At 55.6% G+C, this 19,688-nt stretch overlaps 1 protein-coding gene across 4 annotated transcripts in view; it reads right to left on the reverse strand.

The window, feature by feature from the left end:
• Positions 1-19,688, reverse strand: part of ITSN1 (intersectin 1) — a 222,367-nt gene that overhangs the window by 32,434 nt on the left and 170,245 nt on the right. For all 4 annotated transcript variants that reach the window (XM_012747020.3, XM_012747022.3, XM_012747015.3 and 1 more), the window contains 2 exons: positions 5,257-5,378; positions 3,537-3,643 (listed from right to left, as the gene is read on the reverse strand). In XM_012747020.3, coding sequence (XP_012602474.1) covers positions 3,537-3,643; positions 5,257-5,378 — 229 coding nt within the window. The remainder of the gene's footprint in view (positions 1-3,536; positions 3,644-5,256; positions 5,379-19,688) is intronic.

Raw genomic sequence — 19,688 nt, forward strand, 5'->3', positions numbered from 1 at the left:
ACTTGGTCAAAGTCCCACAGCTAACAGGTGACAAAGGTGGCCTTTGAACCCAGATCTGACTCCGGAGCCTGCAGTTTGGACCTCAAGCCCAGGGCCCCTGCCACACCTCCCTACCCTGAGCTGCTCTGGGCACCCGCCCGTCTTCCCAGAAGCAGCTGCCCTGCTCCCGCACCGCCACGGCGCCCTCACGTCTGTCTCTGCTTCCCTGGGTCACAGTCCCCGCTCCCCTCCCCACTGTCCTCTCCTCCGCCGATGGTCTGTCTTCTTCCCACTTCTCTTTCTCCCAACCCACAGGTTTGTGTTTTCTTCTTTCTCCCTGTTCTGCCTTTACCACCCAAGATATACTTTTACTTTTTATTTTTATTTTGTTTTCTGCCTAAGCAAAATGGTGTCCATTCTTTTTAAGTGAAAAGGAAGGTGAGTCAAATACTTTATATTTAAGAAAAACATTTTTTTCTAAATAGAAGCTCTTTCATGTTTTTCTTTCCAGCAAGGGGATAGGAAAGGATCTTGATAAAAGAAACAGTTCCTGATACCAGGGTTGGCCACCCACGTCACCTCTGCTATCACTTCTGACAGCTGCCCCAAGTGGCCTGCACCTGGGCTCTGGACATAAAAAGGTTCTAGATCTTTCTGCCCCACCCTACCTACGAAAGGCACATGTCTCAGCTCTCAGCCTCCTAGAAAGAGAGCCAACCATTTGTTCTAACTCCCAGCAGGTATCATGAAGAGGAAGTCCCTGGGTCCCAGTTGGCCATTTATTTATTTATTTATTTTGAGACAGGGTTTCACTCTGCCACCCAGGCTAGAGTGTAGTGGCATCATCATAACTCACTGCAGCCTCGAACTCCTGGGCTCAAGCGATTGTCCTGCCTCAGCCTCCCGAGTAGCTGGGACTACAGGTGCACACCACTACGTCCAGATAATTCTCCTATTTTTAGTAGAGAGGGGGTCTCCCTGTTGTCCAGGCTGGTCTTGAACTCCTGACCTCAAGCAATCCTCCCACCTCAGCCTCCCAGAGTGCTAGGATTACAGGCATGAGCTGCTGAGCCCAGCCCCGGTTGGCCATTGTTTATTTTCTTTTTATTTATGTATTTGTTTGATAACTCCTATGCTTTTGCCCCCAAATACCGGGGGTGTGTCCTTATCCTTGGATCAGGAGTAGCAGATACGTGGCTGCTCACTGGCGGGGTTCCACGGATCGCTCCCTTCAATTCTCTTTATCCCAGTGTCTCCCTCTTCCAGCTGCCAGGAGCCCACAAAGCTCTCCATCATCGGAGTTCTGCCTTTGCATGAAGAATTATGTATATGTGGCCAAGCAAACTTAGTAAGACGTTCCTTGTCCGATTTATGATGTGGGTGTTCACTGTGTAATTCTTTCAAGTTTTCTGTATGTTTCACATTTTTCATAATATAGTGTTAAAAAAAGAAAAAGAAATGAGGTCCCCAGAAGGCTCCTGTTGCATTACCAATATTTTGTCTGGAAGATGAAAACATTAGCGAGTTAGCCCTAACCAGCTAACCAGCCCTAACCAGGTAATCAGAGGCACAGGGGTGGAGGGCAGGGCCCTGGGGTCGGGGGAGGCCAGTGACGGGCGTGCACATTTATACTGTGATTGACAGTGTGCCAGTCACCCACCTGATCACCTTGCTCCTGGGACTGCCCCTGTGTAGGCCAGGTACGCTGCCTGCAATCTCACTAAAACAAGGGGTCGGAGAGCTCCCTGCCCAAGCTAATTGCCCCAAACAAGCTAGAAAGTGCCAGACAAAAACTTGGGACGTCAGACTCCTGGTTCCATGTTCTTTCCGTGGGAGCAGGACTGGGTGGAACCACAGTTCAGGGACGTCAGGCAACCTTCACAGAGCAGCCCTCTACTGTGTGGCTTCTGGCAAGTCACTCAACCTCTCTGAGCTTTCCCAGCTGTAACAGTGCTCTCGATTCCTGCTCCGGGGCCGGGGAGCAAGTCGGAGCTAACAGGAGGAAGCAGCCTGCAGGCCCGGCCCCAGCGGAGCTCAAGAAAGGGGCTGCTTCTTCCCCCCCAGGGCTAAAAGTGGGAAAGGCTCCACTACCAGCCCACAGTTCCTCACAGGCCGACCCTGGCGGGAAGGAGCAGCCCCTCTAAGGGACACTGGGAGGTGACACACACCGCCCACCCCCACTGACAGCTGCCCTGGGAGAGAGCTTTCCATTTAGGCATGTATTTTCTTTTTTTTTTTTATTTTCTTTTTAGCCAATTAATTTCTTTCTATAGGCATGTATTTTCAACAGAAAGCCTTTGTGTCTATTTTAAAGCAACCTGGCTTCAACGCTTTAGGTTTAGCACTTGTAGGTTCAGGGATTAATGACCCCCTTCCCCCAGGTGACAGGGCAGCTGCTCCCGAGGCAAGGCTGGGTGCTCAGAGTCTCCCACGGGAGTCCCCGCCACCCAGCCCAGCCCTCGCTGTGTGCCAGGCATCTGTCGTCTGAAGGTGGCTGACAACAGCCCCACCTTACAGACGAGGTCACGGAGGCCCGGGGACCACACGGGAACCGCCCAAAGTCACACGGCCAGAAGGCCACGGCAGGTGTGAGCCCGAGAGCCTGACCGCAGCCTCCCCCAGGGCAGGGGAAAGACTTTGTCCCAGCACCCACCTGGGTCGCCTCTGATTATCTGTCTCCTGAGCACAGACTGAGTGACTCACATCCACCTCTCTCCATCTCTGTCTCCTCCCTCCCTCCCTCATCCACATCTGAACACACAGCCCAGGAAGCGGGGCCTGAACTCAGTGGATATTGAGGGACCACACTTGGGAAGTAGCGGCTCCCCAGTGGTGACCGTAGGGATCGGGGACAGAGGCAAAGATGGGGCGTCCCTCCCGCCCAGCCGGGCGTGTCACAGGCCCTGCACGCTGAGGCTGCATCCGCTGGCCTAGCAAGCGATGTTATTAATGACAGCCTGGTGGGTACAGATGTTGGGCTTTGATTTTTTTTTTTTTCTTTTTAGAATTGGAAGGGGCCCCTGTGATGGTCTAACCCAAGCCTCTCATTTTGCAGGTGGGGAAACTGAGGCTCAAAGAGGCAGGGCAGTGAGTCGGAATCCAAAGCCAGGTCTCTGGGCTCCTGGCGCTGCAGCCGTCTCTGCCAGCTAAAGCTGGAGGGAGACATGGCGGCCCCAGGCCACGCCTCGGAGCCACCCGGGGAGGGCGCTGCTGAGGCGGCCGGGAACAGCCCCACGCTTTTCCAGCACGGCTCAAAGACCAACCTGTCCCCTGGGATTCCGGGTCTCGGGGAAGGGGGGAAGCGAGCGGCCGGCAAGCAGGAGCCAGAGAGGGCCCAGGCCTGGGAATTCTGGAACCCCAGGGAAATCGGGAAGCGGAGGCCTCGCGACTCTGTCCCCACGGTGACAGATTGGGGCGTGTTTCGGCAAGTGTGAGGGCACTAAGGTGCTGGCGAGTGCAGTGGGCAGCGCAGGCAGGGCGCGCAGGGCAGCAGGCACGGCACAGGCGACACACGCAGGGGCGGGAGAGGCGGGGGTCAGAGGAGAAGAGAGGCTTACTTCAGAAGTTTGATATTACACATAATCAGCTCCTTCCAGTTGACAAAAATCATAGCAACCTCTTTCTCTGTCAGCAGCTCAGACTCCATCAGGGGTTTCTGAAAGATCTACAGGTGCAGAAAACGAAGCGGTTCAGAAGCAGACAGTGAAGCCACCTGCTGGGGGCGTGGGATGGGGGGGCCCTGCTCCCACAGGGACGGCGGGACGGCGGCATTCTCCGGGGGACAGTAGGAAGCAGGAGACCAGCGCCGAGGGTCACCTGCCCGCTGGGAGGAGACAGGCTCCGCATGGGAAGTGGGGCGTGAAGACGCACGGGGTGGGGGCAGTCCCTGTCCCAGCGTCAGCCGCAGGACAAGCCTCAGTCAGGACAAGCCTCAAGTCAGTCACTGCTTGTTAGTGACTGACTTCAGGGCCCTGTGCACAGCCTCCTGGGCTGGGCCTGGACAGGGCCGGCACCTGCAGGCCCATTGCAAGGGGCCTTTGTGTGCTGCCCTTTCCTGGGCTCTACTGAATAAATGAGCCCCTCCCAAGCTGTGTGTGTCGGGGGGTGCAAATCATGGTAAATCACAGACCTCGGGGGAACCCAGGGGATGGGAGGCAAGAGGCTCTTCTGAAGATTCTTCGGGGATGGGGACAGCCTATCTTTGAAACAAACTTGGCTGGGCTGTGGCTGGTCTCTGGCAGTCCTATTCCACATGAGTCCTTAGGCCGATGTTGAATCTGGCATGTACCAGAGCAACCACATACGGTTGTATGTTTTGTGCACTGCACAAAAGTGCCATGTCTGAGGGCTCACATCCTAGACATCCAAACCTGTATATTTAATAATAGTCAAATGTCTTGAGAAAAGGGCACCTTTTTTTAATTTGCACCAACGCTTCCTGTGTATTGACGGCAGTCCTGTGGGCCAGCAACCCCTCTGTCCTCCTCCAGAACGGGAGGCCCCTCCAGTCTCCTGGACGTTAAGACGACCAGACGAGATGGTTTCACAACTGCCTGGTGTGGTCATAGTGGTGGTGGTTTCCAGACTACTACAGCACTTTGCAAACTGTAGGGTGGCCCTCAGCTCCGGCTCTGTGAATCTTCCTAATACAGCAGCTTCCCGTGTAGACGGGCAAAGAGGCTCGCCACTGCGAAGCAGGAGCGCAAAGCTCGGCACTCCCATCCTGCCAGACAGGCGGCCAGGCCCTGCAGTGTCTACCTGGGAGGACAGATAAGATGCGGCATCGCCCCAGGCCAGGGGGTTTCATGGGGACCCGGAAGGAAACGTCTTCATCCTCAGAGACGGCTTTTTCTCAGGGGTAATATGTAGCACTGGGAATAACCTGAGCCGCCAGCCAGATGGCTCCACGTTTGGACGCCAACGCTGAGGGCCAGCGAGAGGCCGGCCTGGCACCATGGCATCAGCGTGCTGGCGGCTGAGCTGCAGCTTCCTCTGACCAGAGCCTAGACTCCCAGTTCACAGCCCACACGTCTCCATCCATCCTTGGGGACTCATGTGCCCCTTGGCATGAGTGACCTCTGTCCCCCAGGGTAGTCACTCAGAGTTGGCCACACATGGGAATTTGACCATCTTCCCTGGGGTCAGATGTCCTGCGTGCTCTGCCGGGCAGTTGCTCCCACACGTGGCAATCAGGGTATGGCCTCCTGGCCCGAGCCCCTCCCCCTGCCCAGCCCTGCTGTCACCACCCCTATACACACCACCCCGAGTTGCCATTACCTCTGTGACCAGCTGCAGGTCGTTCACGTAGTTCTCCTCGGTGACGATGAGTTCGTGGATGTATCCTTGTCTCTTTCTCTCAGTTGGGGTCAACATATCCAAGAGGTGCAAGTCTGAACACCCTGGAAAACACAAGCGTTTGGGACAATTCAGGACAAGTCTGGACACCCAGATCCTTATGGCTGCTGGGCCCTGTGTCCTTGCTCCGGGCCAGCACGGTCTTGGGTCGAATTGTGTCCCGAAGACACAAGCAAGACATGTGGAAGGCCTAACCCTCAGTACCTGTGAATGTGACCTTATTTGGAAGTGGGGTCTTTTCAGGTAAGATAAAGTCAGACTCCATTACGGTGGGGCCCCAATCCGACAGGACAGGTGTCCCTCTGAGAAGGGGACACAGAGACACACAGGCAGGGGCGTCCACCAGCCGGGGCACAGCAGGGACTGCCGGTGACACCAGGAGCCAGAGGGGGCGGAACAGACGCTCCCCTGGAGCCTTTGGAGGGAGTGTGGCCCTGCCAACACCTCCACTGTGGACTTCTGACCCCCAGAACTGTGTGACGATCAATTCCTATCGCCCGAAGCCACCTGGTTTGTGACATGAACACAGGCAGAACACTCCTGCTTTATCAAAGACACTAAAATAATGTTGAGAACAGACTTTGCAGCAATCGGCCGACACGTCCTGAGGGCTCACACCACGCCAGGTGGTCGACTGCGTTTCATGCTCACGTGTTATACTAGAACTATCCCCACTTTACAGACGAGGAAACTGAGGCCTAGAGAGGTGGACTCACCCCAGGTGTCTCAGCTCAGTGGTGGTGTAGACACGGGCCGACCCCCGAGCCTGACCCCAGAGGCCGTGCTCTACCCTGGACACTGCTGCGGGCCCCGGGCCCCCAGAGACGAGGGGCTACTTTCCTGGGGCCGGCTTGTGGAGGGTGAGGTGTCTGTGCGGAGGCTCCTGGTGGCCCTGGGGACCAGGCAGACCCAGGATGGATGCACAGTGCTGGAGAAACTGCGCGGGACAAGGCCACGCCCGCCCTCGTCACGGGGGAGGAACAGGCAGACGGGGAGGCCCCTCCAGCTGCGGACGGCCCAGCACGAGGCCACCGCAGAGGCCGGCACCGTCTGAGGGCAAGGGCCACTCTGCTGCCCTGAAGCGGCACCTGCACGGGAGGTGGGCTCACCTAGGCTAGTATGTCCAGGTTGTCGGGAGAGGCGGCCCCCGCCCCAGGCACAGTGGAAGGAGGGGTGGGGAGGGTCGGTTCTCCAGAGCACCCCACGGGCAGGCCTGGGCCCACCTATTCTTTTTATCAGAGTTCTTTATTTAATCACAGAAGCCAGACCTGTAAGATACCTTGGGAGGCGCCAGCTGGGTCCCCTTCCCTTCCTCTTCTCAGTCCCTCTACTGCCCACAAGGGGGCGCGATGGAGCACAGTGCGGGAACCCTGCCCGGGACCAGCGGCTCTCAGGGTGGTCCCTGTGCCCAGCAGCTGCACCGCCATGGCCTGGGGGCCTGCTAGCGTGCATTGCCCGCCCCTGCTGGATTGGCTCAGGGATGTAGCAAGCTCTCCAGGTGACTTTTTAGGCACGCTGGAGTTTGAGAAGCCTGCTCTGGACCACCAGGTCTTCCGCAAAGTTTCCGTCTTCCCCCACGGGAGTCACCTGGGCTCATGACTGGTCTGGTCTACTGCTCTGGAAGCTTCTGCAAATAGAACGATCCCTCTGGGGCGAATGATATCATAGACTTCTCAGCAAATGCTTCGCTGTTGCAGAGATTAACTTAGGGCTGGGGTGCTTCCAGCCCGTCCCCTCTCCTGGCCAAGTGCCCCTTCTGGATGCTATAGCTTCTCTTGCTGGGACAGGAACATCCCAGGACAGGCAGAAGAATGCCGGGAAGCAGTGGGAACAAGCCGTCATTATATGAACACCCTCCACGCCCTTCCGTCCTAGACCTCACTCAGAGCCGCTCCCGTGCTGCGGGGCTGGAATTGCACGGGGCGCAAGGTGAGCTCCAACCTCCGTGCAGGTCCTTGGGCGCTTCTGAGCTTGGGCGTCCTGCCCAGCCACCAGTTTGGCCCAGCTGTTCTTCCTGCCTAAGGGTGGTGGTTGTCATTTATGAAAACAGCTGCATCAACAACGAACTCTCAGGAAGGAAGCAAGCCACCGTGACTCATTCATTCGGCTTAGCCCACTTCTGCAGCGCAGCCATGTGAGCTCAGGTTTGCGGGAAGCTGAGTGACGTCACCGAGTTCTTTGACTTTTATTAGGAAAGTCACCCAGGAAACGGGCATATCCTGTCCCTGCCCTACTTTTACCCCACTCTCCTGCAAATGAGTCCAAGAGCCCAGGACTCAGGCCATTTCTTGTCAGAGGGCCACATGCAGCCCTGGCTTGATGGGACTTGGGTGTCGCCTCTGCAGTAGTCAGGACATTCCCTGCTTCAGGGACACTAGAATACTGGCACACGGCAGTAGTTCTGAAAGTCGCCATACACTGTGCACGTCTATAGTGACACAAAAAATCAGGTTTATAGTGGATGCTGGTTGGATCAGTCTTTGGAAGGTCCCTTTGAGAATGTCCTGCAATTCCCTTGCAGAATCTGATGGACGCTGTGGGTTCTTGCTCCAGTAAGCGCACGTGTACAACACCCACAACATACACACTCATTTAGCACACAATTTTACAAGGTTCGCAGGCCCTCTTGAAGCCTGTTCATGGATCTCATTCATTCATTTGATAAATATTTACAGATTTCCTACCAGGAGTCTATCACTAGCTAGGCTGGGGACTCAGGACAGATGAGGAGAGACGCCTGCCTCCCAGAGGACAGCTAAGGACCTCAGGGTTCAGTGGTCCTCAGCTGTGGGTGACACTGATGTCCCCCCCCCCAGGGCTGGGAATGGGTGCACTCTTGGTCTTCCCAATGATGAGATGACTGCTAGAGTCTGGAGGGCTGGACCACGACTCTTAAATGACCTGCAGTATACAGGACAGACAAGTGCCCACCCCAAGTGCCATTACAGTAGCCCCCTGTTGAGAAACAGGGACACTACTTGAAACTGACAACCAGACCGAGATTATGCTCTGCAGCAAGGAGGTGTCAGTGACCAGGGGGACCAGAAGACACACTTAGAACAGCGGAGCAATGGAAACAAGGACCTATGGGGAAAGATGGCTGGCTTGCTTTGGATCTCAGAAGTTCTCCTGAGGCTTCAAGTTTTACCCAGTGCAAGTTGTGATAAGCTCCAAGCCGGAGCAACAAACAGCAGAAGGTTTCAGGTAAATTTGGGCCATTGGCCTGCGAATCCCAGGAGCCTGGGGCCAGCTTGGGACAGGTTGGAGGGCTGCGGCGTGACCTCCTGCTCCGGGCAGCCCTGGCCTCAGGCCCAGACGCCACGCAGGGCCCATGGCAGAGCTGACGGAGCCGAGAGGAGGCGGGGAGACGCTGAGCGAGTCTGGGCTGCTTGCCCCAACAAATTCCACCGCACGCAGGTCCACCCATCAGCCTGCCCGGAGACGGGGGGATGGCCCCAATGACCCCTCCAGAACACAATGAAAGGTAAAGGTTTCGTGGGGATACTCGCCCCTGCGTTATGTGCCAACCAGTGTTGGCTTGGAGTGGTCTTCTCAGCCACTAAACTGTCCCTCGGGATGGATGCCGTTTTAAAAATGCTTGCTGGTGCATGCCAGACCGAGAGAACCATTAAAGACTTGAAATAGGCACTTTGAACTCAAAAAATATCCTTCCTTTGAAATTTTAATATTTAGAAAAACAAGAGAGCTTAAAACCTCCATGATTCAAGGCGGGGTACATGGAAAAGACATTTCAACTGAAAGAGTTTTCTTTAGGGGTGGAGGTCATGGGGCCCCTCTCTCCTTTGGGTACAAGGACAAACAGGGTTTGCTGGCCTCCTTTCCCAGCGCAAAACGGGAGGAGAAAGCACAGCGCATGATTCTCCACGAACATCTCGGTGTGATGAAAGGATTCTCAAAACCAAAATCCACTCGCAGCTGAAATAATATTGCAAGTCACCCCAGGCGGTTAAAAATGATCCCCCTATGCAGCCCACATCGAATTCCTGACCTGTGTGCCGTCCCTTATAATTTTGCATAGTTAGACACGTTTACGGAACGGAGAGAGCCGTGAAGCCCCCTGGAAGGACTGGAGTCGGGGGCGCTGGAGAAAAGTATGGGGGGAAAATCTTACTCCGAAAAGGTCATCTTGTTCCATTCCACTGATAGACATATGCACAGTATAATTTCAACAATGTGTTTTATTACAAAGTAATACATGAACACAGGCTTCTCGTAAAACGTCAAAGGCTACAGAGCGTTTCGGGTAGAAAGTGCATCCCGCCCCTTCAACCGTGGAGCACTCCGCCTCTCCCAGCGAGGAGCGCAGCTTTGGAAACCAAACCAGCCCCACGGCAAGCGGCCCGCTGAGCAGAGCAAATAAACAGGCCTCGTTCCTGTTCTGGAAGGGCCAAAATATACAATAAGTTGGTCAATAAATATTTATTAAGCTCCTGTGAAGTCCAAGAGACACAGAAATAAGCAAGACACTGTCCTTGTCCTCAGGGAACATTGAAATGAACATAGCAAGCATTAAAGACGGGCAGAGCTGATGGGGGTGGCAGGGCCTCAGAGAGCGAGATGCTGTGCGTGCTGGGGGGGGGGAGGCTTCATTGAGGGCCCCCCCTGGGGCTGGGTGTCCACGTGGACTGGAAGGCCGAGGCCAGCACGTTCGCCCAGGTGCCAGGTAAACAGAGACGCCGCGGGAGAGCAGGTGGGAAGGAGGAAGGGGCCAGATGACAGGGGTCATGATGCGGGAACCAGAGCTCAGAGACAAAATGCCGAGGGCCCAGGGGAGAGGGCAGCATGGAAGTTCAGCGATGGCTTTTCACTTTTAAGGGAAAGGATATGCCGATGTCTCTGGGGACACTCAGCCTAAATCCTCCGGCCGAATGGAGCCCGGTCGGCAGGACATATGCTACTTGGGCTTGTGGAGGTCTCGTCTACACTGCAGGCTTCCCTCAACCTCCCTATCTCTCCGCCAGGGGAGCCCTCACTGCGCTCGCTGGATTCTCCTGGGAAAATGAATCCCACTGAGTTCTCTGCAACATCCCGGGCAGAGCCGTAGCGTGGGGTGGCCTGCTGTGTAGGAATAGCAGATGACGCCCATGTGGGTGTGACGTGAAGAAAGTTCTGTGGTCTGGCACCACGTCCCTCCACCCTGCAGCGGATGCCTGAAACCCCAGCGCTCTCCGGGCGGTGAACCTGCGGCTCCCCGGGCTTCGGGGAGGAGCAGGGCAGGCTGGGTCCTTGTCCTGCCGCCTGCCCATGGCTCGGGAGGCCCAGGCCGACCCTGAGCCTTGCCGAGTTGCAGGCACCTAGTAAAGGACATCGCTGCAAGCTGTCATCAGTCCTTGAGGCCTCCGAGTTGTAGATCCTTAAGATGCGACTTTTATGGGAGTCTGGAGACGCCCGTGGGCACGGAGGTGAGGGGCAGGGGATGCCGCCCCATGGCACCGAGACCCCAGTGGGTCCGGCGGAGCCCAGACGTCCCCCTCCGGCCTGGCCTGGAGACCCATCGTGCCACTTGTAGCCGGGTCCCTCGGGCGCCTCCACTCAGTCGTCACCCAGGAGCTTAAAATGCCAACGTGGGTTCCAAATAAGCCTCGTTTTTTTCCCAAGAAGGGGAATGCAGTCCGCGTGGGCTGCCAGGCAGTTTAATGGCTGTTGAGAAGGGGTGAAAATCCAATTCCTCTCAAGGATAAATCATCTCCTAGTTTTCCATAAATATGCAAGTTGGGGGAATGAAAGGGCACTGACATTCATGGCCTTGCAACTGGAATTCCTGGCACGGCGTGACGTCCCCGTGGTGTGAATTCTGCAGCTCCTTCCAGCCCCTCTCCGTCCCCACCCTGAGTTTTCCTCCTCCCTGAGCTCTTGCTTCCCGCCTGGCCTCCCCTGCGGCATTCTGGGTCTCCTTAGCAGCTCTGGAGACCAGTCCTTTGGGGACCAGGGCGGATCGAGGTGTTGCAGTAGGAGCACAAGCACAATTGCGTTGGACTCCGAGCCTCGACGAGAGGGGTCTGGGACCGCCTGGCAGAGGGGGAGGAATTTGGACTTCGGCAGGCAGCGCCAGGTGGGTGGCTAGAAGCCAGGGGGTCAGAGGGAAGAGCTGGAGCAAACGGGGGCAGAGTGGGCACCTGGTGCCCCGGGAGCAGGTGGGGAGTCGGAAGCCGACACTGGGCTGATGTTGAACCACGCGTGTTAACATGGAAGCCGGGCGCCGCGCACGTGCCAATCCTCGCCGGGATCCCCGGCAGGAGCTATTGCTCATCCTCCATTGAACAGATGGAGAAACTGAGGCACAGTTCCAGCAACTGCCTTTTGTCACAGCTCTAAAGACAGGAAGTCCCACATGAGGGCAGCGGCCGGGCTGGTTCCTCCCGAGGCCCCTCTGCTTGGCTGGCACATGGTGTCTTCCTGCTGTGTCCTCCTGTGGTCTTCCCTGTGTGTGTGCAAATCTCTGGTGTCCCTTCATGCGTCCCAATTTCCTCTTCTGATGAGGACACCAGAGTGGAGATTGGATGAGGGCCCACCCTAACAGCCTCAAGTTAACTTCATACCCTTTAAAGAGCTTATCGACAAATAAAGTCACATCCTGATGTACTGGGGGATTGAGGCTTTGACATATGAATATTGGGGGGCACAATTTAGCCCTGACAGATGGGGGCGTCAGTTGAGGAGGCCTGGGCTGCAGAGCCGGAAGGTCTTGGCTGTGTTTGGGGAGATGACTGCGGCAGCTGCGTGTAGGATGGCTGTGGGCCGTAGCCCTGGAGACTGGCTGCACATTGGAGTCACCCAGGGAGCTTTTAAAAATCCCGTTGCCCCTGCCGTGCCCCAGGCCAGTTCCGTCAAATTTGCCAGGGTGGGGCCCGGGTGTCCATCATTCGTAAACTCCCACGTGGTTCCAATCTACAGCCAAGAGAGAGAACCACTCGATCAGAGGAAAGACAACTTGGAAATGACGCGGGGCACGAAAAGGGAGAGGGACTTGGAAACGAGATCGGTTCGGGCACATGGCGTGTGACAGTTGCCACGACTGCTGAGCCGAGTCCAGCCCTTGGCAGGTCCCTCAAGCAATTGTCCAAGGGCTTGAGGGCTGCGACCATAGATCCGCCAGCCCTGGGAGGCCACCCATAGGCGGAGCCCCTGGGGCTGCACGAGAGGCCACCCCGCTACTGCTGGCCCCCAACTCCAGGGCCGCAGCTGCAGTGGTCACTCCACTCAAGGCCGCTGTGTCAGGGATGGCGCCGTGGAGCTCGGGGCAGTACGGTGACTTCCTCTGTCAAGAATGAAACCTTTACTGTTGGCATCTCAGGACATATGGCCCGAGAGGAAACCACCAGCGTTTCAAAGCGTGGGCCCAAGTGTGGTCCATGCCTTTTCCCCTCCCGGTCGATTCCTGCAGGCTGTGGCGGAGAGGACGCGCTTGGTCTTGGATCCCGGGCTGGCGGGCTGGTGGCTGCCAGTCTGGGTCAAGGCAGCCAAGTCCTCTCTCAACGCGACCCTCGGCTGACCAGTCCCGGGCGGCCGTGGGCCCGGGAAGCTCTGGAGGCCAGAGCAGCTCTGGGCGGTCCAGGGGCAGGTGTGCGTCTCTGCCCGAAGGAGCTTCCTTCAGAAGGGTCTAAGCACACACAGCGGGGCCCTGCGGTCTCTCCTAACCCAGCACGCTGGCCCGCCAGAGCACGGAGGCGGCCCGCGCCCACGACGCATGCTGCTCATTCTCGCCAGCCGTGTAGACCCGCCCGGGCCCAGCTTCCACGGCGCTTCCGTGCTGGGGAGTGGGGAGGGAGACAGAAAACCAGATACAAACGTAAATATTACAGATGGCGTTGAGGGCGGTTACAGGAATGATGCAGGAAGTAAGCTCATTTCCCTGTTTTAGGGTCTTTTCATGAGAATTCGGTTTTCATGTAAGGGTGCTGCCTTCCCAGGCCCAGGCCACACTCGGCAGGAGGAACAGCGTGACAAGCTGGCGGGGAAGGGCCAGGCCTGTGCGACCGCGGGAGGGAACCCCAAGGCTGCCCGCCACGCACACGGGCGCGGGGTGCCGCAGGGTGTGCGAGGGTGAGCGGTCGGCCTGGCGCTCTGATCAGCGCGAGGCCCGCGCCTGCAACAGGTCAGCTGCACAAGGTCAAGGTGGGCGCCGTCACCGCTTCTTCCTGCTGCTAATTGGAGGTCGGGTCGGGACGCAACGAACGTGGAGATGTGACCCTTGCCCCAGGACACTCAGTCTAATTAGAGGGGAAGGAGTATCCGTGCATTTATGTATCGGTCTTTCTATCCCGTCATCTTAAACCATGGTAGGGAATTCCGGAAGGAGCTGGCCCATGGCACGTTCATGGAGCAGGGAAGGTGGCGGGGAAATCAGGAGGGGTAGAGGCGTGTGGGCAGGGGAGGCGGGGAAGGGGGGCACAGGCGCTTCCGGCTGGGGCTCACCAGCGGCTTAAACTCGACGCAAGAATCCTGGGGCGGTGGTGAGAAGGATGTGGTGATAGAAGGCTCTGGAAGGCTCTGGACAGGCAGGGTAGGGCTGGATGATGGGGAACGTGGACTAATCACCCACACACCAACCCCCGACTGGATGGGGTGGGGGCACACACGAGCCCTGGGAGGTGGACGAGGCCGGCGGAGGTTGGGTCAGGCCGTAAGGCCGGGGAAGGCTCCGCGTCTACACTGCCTGCGCACCCTCACTTCCCCCTGACGTGGGCCCAGTGGGACCCAGGTGTGGCTTCCAACTTCCTCGGGGGGCCCGAGTGAGGAGCATGAACTTTCCATAAAGTGGTCTGGAGGTCAGAGAGGAGGGCTTTCCAGAGGGCCAGCTGGAAAGCCACTGGGGCTACACAAGCCTGTGCTTTTGTAAAAGGTCATGACAGTGACTCCGGGTGGTTGAAAGAGCTAGAAAGGACTCTGGGCCAGGGGAGCCTGGAGAGCCACTCTGTGACTGGCCCGGCCTGGGACTCCCCTCTGCAAGCATGAAGGAATGCAGGGGTGAGGGAAGGCTTCCCTGGGGAGGTGATTAAACTTGAGTGAAAATGTGTGTTCAAGTTTACATGAGGACAGGGCAGGTGAGAGGCTGGAGGTGGAGGCGGCAGATCAGGGAGGGCTAGGAGACCAAGTGGGAGATTGAGGTCTTTATCCACGAGGACTGGGAACCCCCTGGATGACTTCAAGCAGAAAAGGTTGTACTTTTAAAATAGGTCCCTGGGCCAGGCGCGGTGGCTCACGCCTGTAATCCTAGCACTCTGGGAGGCCCAGGCAGGCGGATTGCTCGAGGTCAGGAGTTCGAAACCAGCCTGAGCAACAGTGAGACCCCATCTCTACTATAAATAGAAAGAAATTAATTGGCCAACTAATATATATAAAAAAAATTAGCTGGGCATGGTGGCGCATGCCTGTAGTCCCAGCTACTCGGGAGGCTGAGGCAGAAGGATTGCTTGAGCCCAGGAGTTTGAGGTTGCTGTGAGCTAGGCTGATGCCACGGCACTCACTCTAGCCTGGGCAACAAAGTGAGACTCTGTCTCAAAAACGAAAAAAAAAAAAAGGTTGCATGGAGAAGGCTAGAAGGAGGTGAGAGTGGGTGCAGAGACCAGGAGAGGGTCATTCGACCCAGGGCCTTTGCACCTGTAGTTCCTGGGGCTGAGCAGGCTTGATCCCCAAGGTCTGCACAGGCCAACTCCTTCTCTGCAGCCGGGGCCCCACCCTTTGGAGGTGCCTTCCCAGGCCACCCATCGGCCACAGCCCTGGCCCTTCGTCACACTCTTCCCTGCTTACTCATCACTAGCTGGAATGACTCTGCTCACTTCTCTGCTGCCTGTCCCCTGCAGGCGTCTCCTCTGCTGGTGCTGGCTGAGCACAGCCCTTTCTACCGCCAGGCTGGGTCCAGGTCCCTCAGGAAACTCGAGCAGGCCGGCCCCTCCCGCTCTCACAGGCCACACAGCAGGAGGGCGGGCGGGAAGGGGAGGAAGAGGGCTGGCAGTTGCACTTCTGCCCCTGGGGCTGGGGTGGGTGAGGCTTCCCAGTGGATACCAGTCAGTGGAGGGCTCAGACGTGTGGGGGCCTTCCCGTGGGGCCTCAGGGCTCCAAGGTAACACCCCAGAGAGGAAAGAGGCATTCCTGGCTTTGCTCCTCTGCTGGGCAGACCGCAGCCCCGGGCGCTGCTGGAGGCCTGGCAGACAGAGGCCTCTCGGGGTGCACACAGACGGCGCTATGGGAAGCACCCCCTGGCAGCGCATGCCCCTTCTCCAAGCTGCACGATCGCTTAAAAAACCCCAGCGGCTGGCAAGTCTCGGGGGGCTGAACGTTCCATTCTTTGCTGGCAAGAGAACACAAGGCCACAGAATGCCGTGATGAGAAATAAAGGACCCAGTGACTCAACGCGCTTGTGACAGGTTTATTGTGGAGCGCGGCATGGCCCTGCCAACACAGACCAGACGTGACATTTAAAAGCGTCGCACATTCCATCTTCCCTGTTGGCCTCCCCACCGTTAGCGTGTGAAACTCGGGCAGCTTGTCCACGCCCACCGAGAGTCTGCCGAGTAGGCTCTGGTCTTAGGTCCAGAGAGGGGCCCTGCACGTCACAGGAGCTCGGGGAAGTCGTTTAAAAAGCCGCTTGCCTCTGCACAGGTGGCCCCCTGCTCGCGGAGGAAGAGGGGCCGTGAGTTACGCACAGATGAACGGGGCGAATCTTGCAACGAGAGGTCTGAAGATTTTCGGGGAAGCTGTCCAATCTTTTTTCTCTGAAATCCCTGATCCATAAAGGCATGTTTCCTACCAAGTCTGAAAATGCGCACAGCCCACCTGCTGTCCGGGTTTAATGCAGGAAAGCAAGCAGGAAGCCTCTAGATTGCATTCCGTGATGCCCACTGCCAGCCCCAAATGCTTTGTCTCTCCAGCAACGCAGCAACAAAGCTCCTGTCTGTTGGAGCTTACTCTCTGCGAGCTGCTGTCACTCTCCCTCCGTGTGTAAATGAGGACACTGAGGCACAGAGAGGTCAGGTCTTCTTGTCCAGGAACGCGCGACGAGTACCTGGCAAAGCTGGGATTCGAACGTGTGCTCTGACCTGCCATCCTGGATTGCTTCTTAGCCTCCAAGGGGGCCCAGCATGCAGTTATGTTGATTTTCCCCTCTGAATCTCCATCTTCCTATAGGCAGGTGGCACACAGGAACGTAAAACGTTCCAAAATTGTAGGAGAAATGGAATGAAATATTAGCCTGAGCTCTCGGAGAATCTGCGTTTTTATATATGGCACAGGGCTTTCCTCGCGGAGGCCAGGAATGGAAACCGAGGCTATAGCAGCAACAAGATCTTACGCTGGCACGGGGTGAGGGCATCTCGGGCGAGCCTGCGTCTTTGGCGCACCTCCCCACAGTCAAGGAGAGGAGAAGGGAAGGTTGAGGCAGGCCAGCGGTGAGCTTGTGTGTGGAAAATGTGCACCAGTGTGCTGGAATCCTCACCGACCACTCCAAACTCCCAGGGCAATATCCCAGAGGTGAGTGACTCGCACGAGGGAAGAGGGGCCCATTCCCTGTCTTTCCAAAGTTTTGGGGCCACCGATTCTGTGCAGGCAGGGGCTCTGGGAAAGATGGGGCTGCTCTTCTCAGATGGTACATCTAGAAAGAGGACTAGCCAGGGAGTCGGAAGAGCTGACTGTGAGGACATCAGAGTCTCCCTACACCCTCAGAGCTACCAGGGCAAGGCTCCTGCCCAGCGTTCTCTAAGATCTCGACTTCATCGAATAATCTGCACCCCACCCCCACCCCGGGCCTCTCTGCCTTTCTAGGTGGGGCCTGAATACGACACAGTGGATCGGTGTGCGTGGGTGTGTGGGGACGGGGACCAGAGGGGAAGGGACGGCCGGGGACAGGAGGGGAAAACCAGGGGCATCAGCAAAACCGCTTCCTTAATGAAAACCGGCAACACAGAAGTGCTTTCCCCGCTCCTGGGTGAGAGTTCAGTGAAGCCACTTCAAGAGAAGGAACTGGTCAACTTTTTAAAATATGATAGACTTAATAGAAGGAAGGGACGCTTCCTCCTGAGGCTTGCGACATCGCTTGGAAACAATGTGCCAAGCACATGTGGAAATTGCAGCTGTCAGCCTCTGCCAGAATCTTCTACACAGGGGCGTCTAACTGCTTCCTGGCTGTACCCTGAGCTCACTGTCACCAAGCTGCAGATGTAGGCATTTAAGTCACCTGTAAGTCACTGTCTCACTGCACCTGCCAGCCACACACACACACCCTGTTGATGCCATAAAGTAATAAAACAATAACATGGTAGCGTCTAAGAGGTAACATGCTTAACAGAAAGTCGCATAGACACTATATATATGTAATCTTGTAGCTGATGCTAATTTTGTTTTTGTTTTTTTTTTTTTTTACAAACGAAACCTTAATTTTTGTGAATCAGGTCACATGATTTAAAAATGCCTGGGGAGCTTTCAATTTAAAGAATAGACTCTTCCTAAGAGGCTATGGGACCCTTTGAAATGGAGTCGCTAGCTACACATCAGGAAACTTTCTGGAAGTGTGGTTTTCATAAGTGAGGTTTTCTTAAAGAAGGGCCCCAGAAAATGCTGGCTGAAGCGAAAGTCACATAAGGCTCTCGTGACCTTTGTCCTTATTACGTTTCCCTGTCCTATCAGATCCAAAACATCAGACCTTGTGAAGAAGGTGCCCTTTTCCCCTGCATTTTGGGGATCATGGGCATTCAACATAGTTCTCGGAAAAGTTCTCTTGAATATTTTTGGAACTAAAAAGAATGAAGAGAATTTGTAATTTTGTTAGAAGAGAAAAAATACTGTCTCAGAAATGATTTTCAGTTTTCCAGGAAGCAGGACTGACCGTGGTTTGCTGTACCTGCCCCCACCCCCCACCGTGACCCCAGCGTGTGCTTCCCCCACCCCATGCTGGAGTGGAGACCTGGCCCAGATGAAGGTCCCCGGTCCCCAGCCTCCTTCTTAGACCAAATGAGCAAGAGACTCCAGGGGCGGCCCCGTCCAAGGATGCTGTTGCTTTTGGGAAACCCAGGCCTAACGGGAAAGGAAACTGGAGAGACATCTGGGTTTCCTCTCTGAGGGTGATGAGGCGCGTGGAGAACTGAGACCCTGTTTTCTAGACGGTCAGTGGTTCATTTGGGCCACTCGTTCAACAGGCATTTTTTAGTACCTAACTTCTCATGTGCAGGTGATGATCTATTGTACTAGGTTGAACTGTGTGGAACTGCTGTTTTTGTAGGTAAGAACTGGCAATTTCATATGGCTAAACCTACCATTTGGAAGGTTTTCCTGAGCTAGTGTTCCTGAGTTTTTCTTCTGATGGTATTAAAGACAGTGTAGAGATCACCCAATTGCCACCATTTGCAGAGGGAGCCTGGGTCTGCCCGGGGTCCCGTACAGAAACAGGGCAGACACTGGTGTCTACCATCCACATAACAGTTCACATTTCATAACTTTACTAAGGCCTGAGTCTTTGCTTTGGACCAGCTTCTTCCAGAAGCCCTTTTATCTGGGGCTTGGGGAGCCCAACCACCAGGGTTCCTCAAGTCTCCTGGCTCCGCTCTGCAATGGGCTGACCCAAGGCCAGAGATCCCTAAGTGCACAATGACGACTGTCTCGTTTGGACTCTTCTTATCTAATGCCACCGGAGCAAAACTGTATCCAAAGTTCAGTTGCAAATGTATTTACACAGGCCAATATGAAATTAAATGATTTAATGACCAGTTATTTTCGTTTAATAAATAGCTAACAAGGCCGGGCGCGGTGGCTCACGCCTGTAATCCTAGCTCTTGGGAGGCCGAGGCAGGCGGATTGCTCAAGGTCAGGAGTTCAAAACCAGCCTGAGTAAGAGCGAGACCCCGTCTCTACTATAAATAGAAAGAAATTAATTGGCCAACTGATATATATATAAAAAATTAGCCGGGCATGGTGGCTCATGCCTGTAGTCCCAGCTACTCGGGAGGCTGAGGCAGAAGGATCGCTCGAGCCCAGGAGATTGAGGTTGCTGTGAGCTAGGCTGACGCCATGGCACTCACTCTAGCCTGGACAACAAAGCGAGACTCTGTCTCAAAAAAATAAAATAAAATAAAATAAAATAAAATAAAATAAAATAAATAGCTAACAAACCAACCAAACTTGACACCTTTACTCCCTGAGGACAAAGGAGATACCTAGTATCTCTTCACTAATTGATTAGGAGATGCTTTCTCTCCCTTTCACTCAGCTTTTTGCTAACCGGATTCTCTAAGAATATGACTGAAGTAGTTTAATCTAGTACCAAAGTGCAGAAAGTGTGAGGGATAATCAAGAATAAGAAGATTTTTGAGGCCCGGCGCGGTGGTTCACGCCTGTCATCCCAG

The sequence above is a fragment of the Microcebus murinus genome, chromosome 1 (genome assembly GCF_040939455.1).
Source record: "Microcebus murinus isolate Inina chromosome 1, M.murinus_Inina_mat1.0, whole genome shotgun sequence".
In the NCBI taxonomy this organism is placed as follows: domain Eukaryota; kingdom Metazoa; phylum Chordata; class Mammalia; order Primates; family Cheirogaleidae; genus Microcebus; species Microcebus murinus.